A 14,296-nucleotide genomic window follows, 5' to 3' on the forward strand; every position below is an offset into this window, starting at 1 on the left:
CCAAATCCCAGCAGGGACCAGGGCCAGTCTCCCAGCAGGGGCTAGTCTCCCCACGGGCATTTCTCATGGGGGCCATGCACCAGTCTCCCAACAGGGGGCCAGACCCCACCAGGAACCATAGGCCACTCTCCCAACAGGGGCCCATCTCTCGTGGGGGCCACGGGACAGACTCCCAATGGGTGCCGGTCTTCCAGTTGGGGCCAGTCTCCCAACAGGGGCTAGTCTCCCCACAGGGACGTTTCTCATGGGGGCCATGCACCAGTCTCCCAACAGGGGGCCAGACCCCACCAGGAACCACAGGCCACTCTCCCAACAGGGGCCCATCTCTCGTGGGGGCCACGGGACAGACTCCCAATGGGTGCCGGTCTTCCAGTTGGGGCCGGTCTCCCAGCAGGGGCCATGGCCAGTCTCCCATTGGGGGCCAGTCTCCCAGCCAGGGGGGGTTCTAGAAGGTGACGGCATTAATGGATTCTGGGGGGTGCGGATATGCAGTGAATAAAGGGATTTATATTGTAGTCTGAGAATGGATTGGGTGGGCGAGCACATGTTGGTTGCAGACACGTGGGCTGAAGGGCCTGTGCCTGTGAAGCCCTTTTAGCTCATGAGCCCGTGCCGTTCAAAACCCCCAATTAACAAACAAACCCATTACATTTTGAAAGGTGGGAGGTAACCCACGCAGGCATGGGAAGAACGTACAAGCCCCTTACAGACAGGCTGGGATTCGAAGTTCAGAGACGAGAAGCTCTCCGGGTTTGGGCGTTATTAAACGGTTATCCTTCTGTTCCTCACAGGGGCCGGTTGCATAACCTGACGTGGGAATTTGGAGCTGTACCCCTAGACGCCGCGACCATTCTCGCACCGCGCTCTGCCGCCCTTGGCCGGGGAACCGATAGCCTGGTCCGGCTCGTTTCCAGGCTCGCTCAAATCCCAGGGAGCTGCCACCCAGACCTTCTGCTGTGGGTGAACAGGACGCTGTGCAGGGAAGTGCCTCTCGCTCCATCTTGGCTGTCCGTGATCTGCCGTGTGGTGAGGGCTGGGACAAGTAGCGGGGCGACGGACAGCGTGTGTGCCGGCCTGGCCGCGGTGTCCAGCCGTCTCCGCCAAGGGCTCAGCATCTTCCTGGAGGGCTGCGCGTCCCGAAGCTCACGGTCCGGGGTCCAGCCTCCCAGCAGAAGCCGCAGGGACCGCGCTCCCAGCGGGGGGCACCCGGGCCAGTCTCCCAGCCGGGACCAGCCTCCCAGCAGAAGCCGCAGGGACCAGCCTCGCAGACGGGGCCGCCAGCTGCCTGCTGGTATCTGCCACTATGATTCGGCCTTCTTCAACTCGACACAGGTCGGGTATTGCTCGGTCTTGGACGAAGCCGGCTTCAGAGAAACGTTCTGCGGCAATGCTTCGCTACTGGAGCCGCTGATGGAGAACCCGGCTAACTCCTGGCTGGGAGCCTTCTGCGCCGCCTCTCCCACCACCGAAGGCCCCCGAGCCTCCCCCAGTCCGGCCTACAGTGTGGCCGCGCACTGCCTCTACCGAGACTGGGCACCCGCCGCCCCCACCGACCCCCGGCTGCTCTCGTTCTGCGCCAGCGAGGACAGCGAGCTCTTCTCCATCGCCGTGTGCGGGGACGAGCACCTTCTGCGGCAGAACCCCTGGCTGCTGGAGTACTGCGAGGACCTCGCCCTCGCCAACAGCCCCAGCGGAGCGTGTGAGTACAGCCAGTGGGAGCAGCACCGCCCCGACCCCTCCATCATCGCCCTGTGCCGGAGCAGTGACACCGCCCGCTTCAACGCTACGGTGTGCGCTAGCGGGAACCTCCTGCACGCCCTGGGCCAGGACGCCAGCAACGCGTGGCTGGACTCCGCTTGCGCTACTCCGGGCCGGTGTCGCTACTGGGAGTGGATCGCGGGGCCCCTGGTGCCCGCCAGCCAGGTCTCCTTCTGTGCCGACCTCGAGCCGTCCAACTTCGATCTGATGGTGTGCACCTCGGCCGCACTCCTGGAGCGGTTGCTCCAAGACCCGGGCAACGCATGGCTGTACCAAGCGTGCGCCGTTCCTCAGCTCACCAGCCCTGCTCCAGGCGTGGGCGCCCAGGTCTCCAGCTCCTCTCCCTGGGACCTCATCGACTCCATGACAGACCTGTGCCACTACGATTCGTGGCTGCGTCCAGCCGCCGTGGACAGCACGGTGGTGGCACTGTGCTTTAACAACGACGGGCAGCAGTTCAATGCCAGGGTGTGTCAAGACCCAGCAATTCTCCAGCAACTTCTGCAGGACCAGAACAACCTGTGGTTGGTCGACCTCTGTGGCCTTCCTTCCTTCGAAGAGGTGAATGGGTCAGTGCCCTCAGCGGCCTGTCGTTACATCGAGTGGGCGGAGGTCACGGTGGACCCCTACCTCGTGGACTTCTGCTGGACCCACGACCAGACCAACTTCTCCCGACTGGTGTGCCGGGACCAGGCGATGGTCTCCAAGCTTCTGCTGTATCCCGAGAACGCGTGGCTGCTCTCTGCGTGTCACGTCGAAGGCAGCGCCAACACGAGTTGCCGCTATGAAGAGTGGGCCGACGCCTTCGTCGACTCTGCCACCGTGGAGTTCTGCAGTCAGTACGACTTGGACAACTTCGTGCAAGTGGCATGCGACAATTCCACCCGACTATGGGAGCTCCTGGACAACCGGGAGGACGGCTGGCTCGCTGCCTACTGCGCCCATGCCCAGGGCGATGGGATGGATCTCGGCCTCATGTGCACCTACAGCTCGTGGTCAGAGCGGCGAGTCGACCCCACCACCTTGGCCCTCTGCTTCGACCACGATCAGAGCAATTTCAACCAATTCGTGTGCCTGGATCCCGCGCTTCTCCATGTCTTGACCAGCGACCCGGACAACTCCTGGGTTGAACAGGACTGTCTGTCCCTGAGCCTCCCCACCGACCCCTCCCAGACCGATGTCTGCCCCGTGCACCAACTCATCTCAAAACTCCAGTGGACCTGCAGTCGCGGGCCATGGGGGCCGTGCCCACACCAAGTGTTGCAGCTGACCGATGTCCCTGCTCTGGTCCTCTGCGGCTTGGAACACATTGGCCTGAAGATGCACAGCACAGCCGCAGACGAGCTAACTACAGGGCTCACAGGGGCCATGAACAACGTGATTCTGGGCTTGGTCGTCTTGGATGATGAGCGAATCTCATTCCTTCAGCAGGCCAGGAGCCAAGTCCTATACACTCTGCTAGACTACTTGGGACAAGAACACAGTTATAATACCAAACGAGAGGTGCTCCAGTGTTTTGGGGTAAGGAACACCACCATGTAATCTGTATGCAATTGCAAACTGAGGTGGTTCCCTTCACTGACTGTGCTCTCAGTCTCACTCCTTACAGGAGCTCAAGTCCATCTGACTGCAGTCTTTGGCGTTTCACTTCCATCTCCTTTGAATTTGGACATATCCAACTTTGGTGCAGGAAACTGTCATCAAGTTAAATTGAAGGGTGTGGGTGAACTCCCATGTAATTCCACTGCTGGGTTTGAGTCAGTTTTGGGGCTTGAGTTTGATGAAGGTGCCCTCAGTTCCTGTTCAGAAAGTTGCTGTGGTAGGGGGAGCAGATGTGCACCAAAATGATCGCTGGGATGGGGGTTTTGTCCTGTCAGGAGAGCAGCAAGCAGACTGGGTTTGAAAAAAATACAGTGAGAAGCTCTATTTTGCATACAATCTGCATACAGCAGGTAGTCCATTAGTCACAACCTGCATACAATCTGCATACAGCAGGTAGTTCATTAGTCACAACCTGCATACAACCTGCATACAGCAGGTAGTCCATTAGTCACAACCTGCATACAATCTGCATACAGCAGGTAGTCCATTAGTCACAACCTGCATACAATCTGCATACAGCAGGTAGTCCATTAGTCACAACCTGCATACAATCTGCATACAGTAGGTAGTCCATTAGTCCAAATAGATTAAAACAGCCATTCTCAACAGGGCTGCAGCAAGTTCTTTTCACCCCGTGTAACATAAATATTTTCATGTTTTTTATGTAGTCTATAGGAGAGAAGTTCGGAAGAAACCAAAACTTGGCTGCTTCACAGGGAAGGTTGCCTTTAAACTTTGAGCAGAGTCCTAGGTAGGGGCAAACCCAAAAAAGGATTGAGAATGGCTGGGTTAGACAATAGTGGGGTAATTTTACAGTAGTAGGGTGTAAGCAGCAATGTATAAAGAAAAGCACAGTGCAGAGTACAGAGAAAAGAACAGTTGTAAGAGATGGTGAAAGGGCATCGTTTTTAACTGTGTCTATTCAAGGTTGTGAGAACAGTGGGAAAGAAACTGTCCTTGAATCTGGAGGTTGGTGCTCTCAAAGCCTGATGTGTGGGGTGGGGGGAAGAAGAGGGTACGATCTGGGTGAGATGAGTCCTTCAATATTTTAGCCATGCTCTCGAATCAGTGGGAACAGCATGAGGCCATTTAGCTCTTTGTGCCTTCTTCATTGTTCATTGAGACCATGGCTGACCTTTTATTTCAGTGCCACTTTTTTAAAAATTTAGACATCCAACACAGTAACAGGCCATTTCAGCCCATAAGTCCGGTGGCGCCCAATTAACTTACACCCCCAGTATGTTTTTTGAGCGGTGGGATTCATTCTCTGCATTCAAATGGAGACATGGCTTCCGAAACCTTTTAGCTCACGGAACATTTTTGGGGAGCACTTGGAAATTGCGGAATCCCCCAGAGCCGGTGCCAGAAGAGATCTAATCAGAGGGCATTAGGATAACCATGAGGTGGGGGGGGGGCACAAACTGCCATTCAAGAACTCACTCGGTGGGAGTGCGAGGGGGAATGGGTGCCATTGACCTCCTCCATTAGCTGCATTGTCACACTTCCCCCTTCCTCTGGCATTTCAGATAAACGCACATGCTTATAGAGTGTGAAGATGAAACCACATGATTCATTTTGGTGACGCCACTCTGATGGCGTCATCCAGAGCAGTCCGCAACCCCATAGTGATGCTAGTGCTGCGGGTGGGTGGGGGGTCCAATAACTCATTTGGGTGGAGGGCACTGTTTGCTCCTGTCCTGGAAACAAATTGAATTAAAGACAGAGGTAATAAGTAATTTAAAATAAAAAACAGGTAGATCATTGTTACTCCCTTTAATTTTTTCCACGGATCCCCTACGCCTTTCCATGGAACCCACTCAGTTTGGTAAAAACCTGGTGTAAATGATGTGATATACTCAGCAACTGTTCCTCCAGATCCTCAGGTAGATCATTTCAAAGATCCACTCCCCTCATTAGTCTGAAATGTCTGATGGAGTGAGGGTGAAGTTGGTTTGTGAGATGATCGAGGGCGAGGTTGGTTTGTGAGATGATTCAAGGCGAGGTTGGTTTGTGAGATGATCAAGGGCGAGGTTGGTTTGTGAGATGATCAAGGGCGAGGTTGATTTGTGAGATGGCTTAAGGGTGAGGTTGGTTTGTGAGATGATCAAGGGCGAGGTTGGTTTGTGAGATGATCCAGGGCGAGGTTGGTTTGTGAGATGATCCTGGGCGAGGTTGGTTTGTGAGATGATCCAGGGCGAGGTTGGTTTGTGAGATGATCCAGGGCGAGGTTGGTTTGTGAGATGATCCAGGGCGAGGTTGGTTTGTGAGATGATCAAGGGCGAGGTTGGTTTGTGAGATGATCCAGGGCGAGGTTGGTTTGTGAGATGATCAAGGGCGAGGTTGGTTTGTGAGATGATCCAAGGCGAGGTTGGTTTGTGAGATGATCCAGGGCAAGTTTGGTAAGATGATCCAGGGCGAGGTTGGTTTGTGAGATGATTCAGGGCAAGTTTGGTTTGTGAGATGATCAAGGGCGAGGTTGGTTTGTGAGATGGCCTAAGGGTGAGGTTGGTTTGTGAGATGATCAAGGGTAAGTTGGTTTGTGAGATGATCCAGGGCGAGGTTGGTTTGTGAGATGATCCAGGGCAAGGTTGGTTTGTGAGATGATCCAAGGCGAGGTTGGTTTGTGAGATGATCCAGGGCGAGGTTGGTTTGTGAGATGATCCAGGGCGAGGTTGGTTTGTGAGATGATCCAGGGCGAGGTTGGTTTGTGAGATGATCCAGGGCGAGGTTGGTTTGTGAGATGATCCAGGGCGAGGTTGGTTTGTGAGATGATCCTGGGCGAGGTTGGTTTGTGAGATGATCCAGGGCGAGGTTGGTTTGTGAGATGATCCAGGGCGAGGTTGGTTTGTGAGATGATCCAGGGCGAGGTTGGTTTGTGAGATGATCCAGGGCGAGGTTGGTTTGTGAGATGATCCAGGGCGAGGTTGGTTTGTGAGATGATCCTGGGTGAGGTTGGTTTGATAACCAAGGGTATGTTCACATAAATGTTGGTAATGCCAAATTTCCTCAGGCTTTTGAGAAAGTAGAGACTCTACGTCTCCAATGTTCAATAAAATACTTTAAATTAGATAAAGATGTGTTTCTTATAGAGTTTACTTTGACTTGAAAATATTACTCAGTCATTGCCACTAGTGGGCATGTTAAGCCAGAAGCCAGGTGTGCCTTAGACCAAAAAAGGTTGAGAACCACTGCTCTACTGCATATTCCACGTTCATGTGGTAAAGACTGGGACAGCTTGTACTCCCAAGAATTTGAAGGTCTGCACCATCTCCATCTCAGTACCGCTGATGTATACCAGAATGTAGAATGAGAAGTGATATCACGCAAAATACACAAACATGCTGGTCACGCAGCATCAATAGGAAGGAAAGGTAACCAACGTTTCAGGCCTTCCTGCAGGGTGCATGCTGGGTTAATGTGTTCCTTGGTTAGTGGGGGCGGGGTTGTTCCAGAATCAGGAGTCTTAGTTTTAAATCGAGAGATCGGCCATTAGGACCAATGAGGGGAGGGGATCTTTGAAATGATCTACTTGAGGATTCTGGAGCCACACAGTTGCTGAGTATATCACATCATTTACACTATCTCCATTTGAATGCAGAGCAGTGGCACTGAGATAAAAGGTCAGATCTTATCTCACTGAACGATGGAGCAGGCATGAAGGGATAAATGGCCTCCTCCTGCTATATGCTGTTTCCAGGCTAACTTGCCCTTCACAATGCCCAGGACCTGCTGCACCTAGGAAATGCTGTTCTGGATGTTGATTAGTTATCGAAGGCACCACTTGGATGTGAATTGTCATGTGCCGTTGTTCGAAGAAATGCAGAATATGAGCAGATATTTACTGCCAGCATTTGTTGGCCAGAATGGTACTGATGAGGTCACCAGGACTGGCTCTGATATTTTGGGAATCATTTTATTCTGCATACTGGAGAAGTAAGCCTGCTTTAATCAGGAGCTATTGCTGTAGTTTCAGGCACAAGATCTTCTTGCTGTGGTTAACAGAAATATTTAGTAGATTCTGCAGACTGTTAGTTTAGTAAGTTTTTCCATAATGTTACACCCCTCACCCTCCCACCCCTAACATAAGTTGCATTAATAGGTATTGTGATATTTACACTTCAATTTTTTTTTTCTTACTGGGTTCTTTTTTTGTGTATTTCCGTAGTCTGTCATATTAGACTTGGTGCAGAAGGACAGAGGAACATCAGGAGTGAGCCTGGCAAAGGTATTGTATCAATACTTACATAGGTAGCACCTCATAAATTATTTAAAATATATTCTGACGGATACTGGCCACTTCTTCGTTCCCTGGAAACTAGATGCTGAAGCTAATCCCACTAATTTCTCAGAGATATCTCTTTCTTTCCCACTTTTTGAGTAGGAATACATGAAGCTTTCCGCCGCTGACCTTCGAGTGGCCCTGCTCGCTATTGACGTCCAAAAGGTGAAACATCTGCTGTACCTCCTGAACACAAACTGGCACAGTTTACAGGTAAACGCACAATGAAGTCCATTCACTGGAAAACAACCCCGCTGCTCTCAAATGCTCAACAAGTAAGGCAGTGTTGTGTTGGAAGGGGAAAGTTTGGTGGGTTCAAAGAATAGAAGGTCTGGACACAGGCTGAATGCAGAAATAATCTTTATTGTAACATATGTAAGGGGATTGTAACAGGGATAACACATGCAAGTACTCTCAGTCACACCACACAGTGCAACCAGTCACATCGGACTTAACACTACCAATACTGGCAACTGCTTATACAGACTTATCACAACCAAGGACTACAATGCACTACTTTCTGTTTTTTGTCTAAAGTGGGCACAGCTCAGATACTATCTACAACTACAATAGTATACAACAGCCCCGATCCCTATGTGGTGCACACCTTAGCAGTGACTCCTCCCGCATTGTCCACAGCAGGGTTCGTCTCAGGGCCGAAGAGCAAAAGAGGCCAAGCTACTGCACGTGGTGGACTTTATAGTACAGTAAGCTGGAGGATCTGGCTCATGTAATCACTAGGTGATTAAAGGGACCAGTGGTCAGGTGTACACAATGGGTGGGCAGAGTCCAACCGTAATTGGGTGATGCGACATCTGACGAGATTCCGGATGGAGAGGTCACGTGACCCTCCACAATCCATACTACAGGCAGCATCTGTGGAGAAATGGATGGATTTTCAAGTCAAAGATTCTACATTAAAATGAGGAAAAGTCGGAGAAACAAGTTTTGAGCAAGTATGGAGGCAGGGAACAAGAGGATGGAAGGAAAGGGCAGAAGAGGGAGGTCAGTGGAAGAGGAAGATGGACGTAAGCGTCTGCAGCACTATTTTAGATGCACAGAACTGTGGATCACGTGAGTACCATTCTTATCCACATAATACACTTTTATTTTTAAAAAGACTCTTCAATGCCTAACTGTATCCTATGCAAAGAGCTGCATAATTAAAATCTTGCATCAGTATCGCACGGAATAGAGAGATTTTGTATTTATATTCTGCCTGTCATGCACATCGAGCTCCACAACAAGTTGCAATTATCGTGGAGCTGGCTGTGGGTTAGGTCAGATCTTAGGGACATGAAGAATATCGTCAACTGTTTGAGGCTATTCAGCTATCTGCTGAGTTCATCTGCGACCCGAGTTCATTGATGAACAAAAATCTATTTGTCTCTTTTAAAGTTAGCAGCTGACCCAGTATCAGGAGACATCTGGTCTTCTTTGAAAGAGTGCCACCGTATTTGCAATAAACCAAAAATAGAACCTCAGTATAACGTGTTATTTAAAAGAAAGTTTATTCAACAGTCAGACCTGCACTGGACTAGATCTTTTGTACGTGTATCCAGGGTGAACCAACAGCCTCCTACTCCAAGGTTGAGCCACAGATAAGTCCTATTCAGCTGTGGTGGTTCCACCTTTGGGCATGGCCAAGGGCACCTCTGAAGCCAATGAGACTTTTGGTCTGTAGCAAGGGACTCACTGTGGTTTGATATTGTAAGGTGCTGGCTAGTGTTCTTACTTCAAGGCCATCAATGTCTGGGCAGACTTTCTGATCATTTGAGTTTCTGAACATCTTGAGTCTGTCATGGGCTGGCTGTCTTCTAGGATGTTGACTACATTGGGGTACAGAAAGAGGTGAAAATGTTATTTAAAAGGAGAGTTACCTCCTGCTAGTGAAAAGATGGCCATCAAAATGAGAAGAATTATCAAATATTTAAATGCTAACTAAAAATTGTTTTTAATTTGAATAAATATCTTTTTTTCTGATTTCTATTTTTACAATACTGGTTCTATTTTCAGATTCAAAATGATTTGAAGAGGATTCTGGCATCAGTCTTTCTCCACAGAATACTGCTCATTGACCCAAGCATGTTCCCAGAATTTGTTTATTTTCTGCCTCACCTATCCACATCTGAAATCCAAGCACTGCCAGAGACCTTGGACAAGGAGCAAGTGTATGTCTCACCTACCTGCAACAGCTAAAGATTCATGTTAATACCTCTGTTGATTTCCCTCCTCACACAACATTCATTTGTAGGAACTGTTACAGAGTTAAAATGTTTTACTCCTGCTTCATTACATAGTTCCAACGTTTCCAAATTAAGGTGACCTGATTTATTCAAATTTGTACCCAGTGTGTTCCCGGATGGCAAGCTTATTCTATTTGAATCACGAGATTGTTTGATCCTAATTTAAGCACATCTGAGCTCCCTTTCTGGTTCACTATTTTATACCTGAAGCAAAACACTGATGAATTCTGAATCTCAGTCATTTTCAGATGGGTTTTTGCTATTGTACATCTCGGAATTGTTCTGTTCCTCTTGCAACAGTAGAGATGTGTTAACTTATGAGAAACTGCAAAGAGTACATGTCCCTGAGCAGTTAAAACAAGGGGATACAGATTTAAAATGACTGGAGAAAGGATTAGAGGGGAGATGAGGACAAATGTTTTCACACAGGATAGTACTGGAACTTCCTACTTGAAAAGGTGAGAGAGGCAAAGTGCTTTTTGAAATGGGATTGGGATACATACTTGAAGAGCTGTGACAGGCAGAGTTCTGGACCTGGTGGGATTAGACTCAACACAGACACAATGGACAGATCAGTCTCCCTCTGAATCATAAATTTGCTAAAGTCCGTGGTGGTCCAGTCGGGAATATTTTTGTGATGAGGGGTAAATGTTTAAAAACTCTACATCATCACCCGCGGTGAAGATGCATGTGTTGCAACTCAAACTGTTACATCTGCCACCAATCATTATTGTGGCTTTTGTATATCAAATAAAAAATGCTGGAAGTTCTCAGTGAGTCAGGAAGCATCAACAAACTGAAGTAATATCTCCAGTCTGTTCTGATGGAAGGTCTTCAAACGGAAAGGCTCCACAGACACTGCCTGAACTCCTGACTATATTTATCTTTTCCTGTTTTTATTTCAGACTTTCAGCATCTGCAGTCCTATGCTTTTAAACTGTGACCTCATGATTGCTAACTGATTGGAGGTTTATGGGGCAAGAATTTGGTGCTAATGCATATATTTAAGCTAGAGTAGAGATGGTGAGGGAAGATAGAACCAATGTTTTTTTTAACTCAGAGGCAGAAGGATCTGGAACTCTTCAAAAAGCACTGGATGTGTCACAGGGAGATTGGTTGATGTGATGGGGTGAATGGCCTCTTCCAGTGCTGTAAGCTTCTGGCAGATAAAGTTACTTAGGTCACACGTGTGCTTTGTAAGTTATTGATGCTCAGCTGTTGACTAGTAGAAAGGGCACCCTGTGCTGTGGTCACTCTCCTCACCTCATTGTTCTGTGCTATAGGTTGGCTGCGGTCAATCAGATCTTTGGGGAACTCTCTGATGATCAGAGAAGAGCCTTCGTCCAGTGGATCCTGAATTCTGGGAGGTATAGTAATGTGACCACGTGGCCATTGAGGTTCCTGCATCATGTTGGTAACCTGCTGGTGTACCTACCATTTGAGAGGTTTCAACTTCTGTCCCGTACACAGGTACTATTAGAGAAAGAACGTGCATTCCTATAGCAGCTCTCACAATCTCAGCGTGGTCTAAGGCATGTTACAGCCAATTAGTTATTTCTGATGCATAATCACTGCTGTAGGATAACCGCCTGTGACTGGAGGACAAAACATGGGCCGTTTTTGATGTGGTGGGATGAGAAAGCAGATGGAATGTCTCCTCTAAATGGAAGTACCTTTGCCAGTGCAGGACTCCCTCTGAACTGTGCTGGGGGATCAGGCTGGAGCGCATCCTCAATGTGAAAACACAATGCTGTGACGCGCAGTAAATAACTCGAGGGGCTGAGACTGAGTCACTGATCTACAGGCTTTTATGAAGAATGGACCTCTTCCTGTGCCGTGACCCGGGTTTTCTGGGGAAGGGTCAAGGTGTTAGAGGCTTTATGCAAGATTAAAGAGGGAGGGGCCACAGTTGCAGAACGGGGCGGAGCCAGGTAGTCAGGAACTCAGCAGGTCAATCAGCTTACTTCATATAGCAAAGCTAAAGGTACATAACCAATGTTTCGGGCTTGAGCCCTTCATCAAGGTACGAGCAAAATGTAGGCAGGTGCCTGAACAAAGTTTGCTCATACCTTGATGAAGGGCTGAAGCCTAAAACGATGGTTATGTTTCTTTAGCTTTGCTCTATGAGGTACACAGTTTGACCTGCTGAGTTTCTCCAGCATCGTGTTTTTACTTCAATCACTGCATCTGCAGACTTTTGTGTTTTACTCTCTTGCATCCTCTATGGGTTGGCGCTCACATGTAAATCTGAAGCTAGTCCAATCGGGAATACTTCGGGGGGTGAGTGAAGTCTTGGGTGAACCCACAAGAAGATGGGAGCAGATAGAATTTAGTGAATTTGCTGGATTTCTTTCAGAGAGTAACATTCTGTCCAGTACGTGGGTACTGTACGAGACTAGTCGGAGAGTAGCTGCTTAGAAAGATCAAGAGGTAGAAGTGTGGACCTCTGGTCCCATCAATGGGCCACTGTGGGTTCCTTCACCCTCGTGGGTGGCCCTGTTGTTGACTCTATGATAGAGGTTGATCAGATCTCCATCCTCATTGTAATCAGTCAGGGTGGCAGTGACACTAGAGAGGTCATGGCTATTACAGTGCTCTGGTCTCAACAGGATTAACTTGTTGTCATATAAGTTTGAATCTACAGTTGGTTGAGCAGGAAAGATATTTTAAAAGAACTCTTAATGGCTTGAAATAAGTTTATCATCAGGGCCAGATGTACAGGCACTAATGTAACAATTGAAGATGTAGAGAACAGGGTCCTTTTGTTTTTAGGTGGTGTAGCGCGACTGACAGCACTCAAGACCAGAGAAAGCACAACACGCCTTTATTCACTAAGAATGGCACACATGGTCTGTGGACTGAACTGGGGTTTTGGCAGGGGTCCAGTGTTTTTATCGGGATGTGTGGGGGGTGGAGTCAGGGGAAGAGCCAGTCCTTATAGCATCGCACCAGTGTGAATGCCCAGTTCACTACACAGGGTCTATTAAAAGGAACAGGATATCAGTAATAAGGAATATTTGGGAAAAGATGTAGACTTTGTGCAGATCCTCTCCAATGCAAATCCCTTGTCAAATTCTCCCGGTGTGGATTAGCACTGGATATCCCTTGTGGCGATGTTATCCCTCATTGGGAATTCTGCCTTCCGCAGATCTTTTGTCTTTTTCTTGCATTAAAAAATGATTTGTTGTGCAGTTTCTGATGCTGATTTTCTCTTGCACTACCTCTAATCAGCTCACTTTTTAAATTAATTTTGTATTGGATGGAAATCTGTGAAATCCACGAGGTGAACACTTCCTGTTGGTTCTGTCTTTTACCAGATTCTCACTGCACTGGATGCGCTGCTGGCCACTAAACTGACGACAGTCCAGGAAAGGTTTCTCATCCGCACCATCCTAAAAGGGGACAAAACAATTGGAACTTCTGACTTTGAGAGGTGAGTCTTCCAACTGCTCGCAGTCTTTGAGTCGGACAGTAGAGAAATAGGCACTTCAGCCCACTCTATCCATTGACTACCAATCCACACTGGCCCCATTTCTCAGCACTTGGTCTGTAGCCTTCTGCACCCTGGTGTGTCTCAAGTGCTGTGAGGATCTTTGCCTCCACCACCACAGTCCCACATGGGAGCAGGTGGGTAAGTTGGGTCTAACCCCAACCTGGGCCCGTGGCCTGTGAGCACGAGGATTGGGAGAAGGAATGGGACATGCAACAGAAATGGTTCCATGAATAGGAAGAATGAGCAGTGAGGAAAGGTTAGAAACCACAATAAGGCAAGCTGGTCGAGTTATGTGAACTATTCAGTGGCAAAGGTGATGTAATGCCGTTTTATATTAAAATTAAGTAGAATGTTGGAGCAAGGATAGTGAAAAACAATTAATACACAAAGAGGAGCAAGCAGGGGGATGGCTTTCCTGGATAAACCCAGCAAGCAGGATGGTCCAGAGGCAGAGATAAACCCAGCGAGCAGGATGCTCCAGAGGCAGAGATAAACCCAGCGAGCAGGATGGTCCAGAGGCAGAGATAAACCCAGTGAGTAGGATGGTCCAGAGGCAGAGATAAACCCAATGAGCAGGATGGTCCAGAGGCAGAGATAAACCCAGTGAGCAGGATGCTCCAGAGGCAGAGATAAACCCAGCGAGCAGGATGGTCCAGAGGCAGAGATGGAGGAATTCACAGCAAAAACTCCCTGTCCTTTCAAAGGGCTCATTTAGCTGTTATAACTTCACCCCCATTGTAGAAAGGTGATAGGAGAATCGAGCACATGATGTACTGGTGAGGGAGAATAAGCTGTAGGGAAATGTGGGAGAAGGGAAAGGTGGGATGCTGTGAGTGTGGGCATTGGCTTGAAGGGTCAAACAGCCTTTTACGTTGTAAGGAAATATGAGGATGTAAGAATGGTTAAAATGCTTACAGG

General features: G+C 48.8%; 1 protein-coding gene across 2 annotated transcripts in view; it reads left to right on the top strand.

The window, feature by feature from the left end:
* The first annotated feature begins 591 nt into the window (after positions 1-591).
* Positions 592-14,296, top strand: part of strc1 (stereocilin 1) — a 46,463-nt gene continuing 32,758 nt past the window's right edge. For both annotated transcript variants that reach the window (XM_069910308.1, XM_069910309.1), the window contains exons 1-6: positions 592-3,279; positions 7,526-7,585; positions 7,742-7,852; positions 9,656-9,810; positions 11,169-11,355; positions 13,203-13,318. In XM_069910308.1, coding sequence (XP_069766409.1) covers positions 682-3,279; positions 7,526-7,585; positions 7,742-7,852; positions 9,656-9,810; positions 11,169-11,355; positions 13,203-13,318 — 3,227 coding nt within the window. In that variant the 5' untranslated portion in view covers positions 592-681. The remainder of the gene's footprint in view (positions 3,280-7,525; positions 7,586-7,741; positions 7,853-9,655; positions 9,811-11,168; positions 11,356-13,202; positions 13,319-14,296) is intronic.

Source organism: Narcine bancroftii, chromosome 14, assembly GCF_036971445.1.
Source record: "Narcine bancroftii isolate sNarBan1 chromosome 14, sNarBan1.hap1, whole genome shotgun sequence".
Classification (NCBI taxonomy): domain Eukaryota; kingdom Metazoa; phylum Chordata; class Chondrichthyes; order Torpediniformes; family Narcinidae; genus Narcine; species Narcine bancroftii.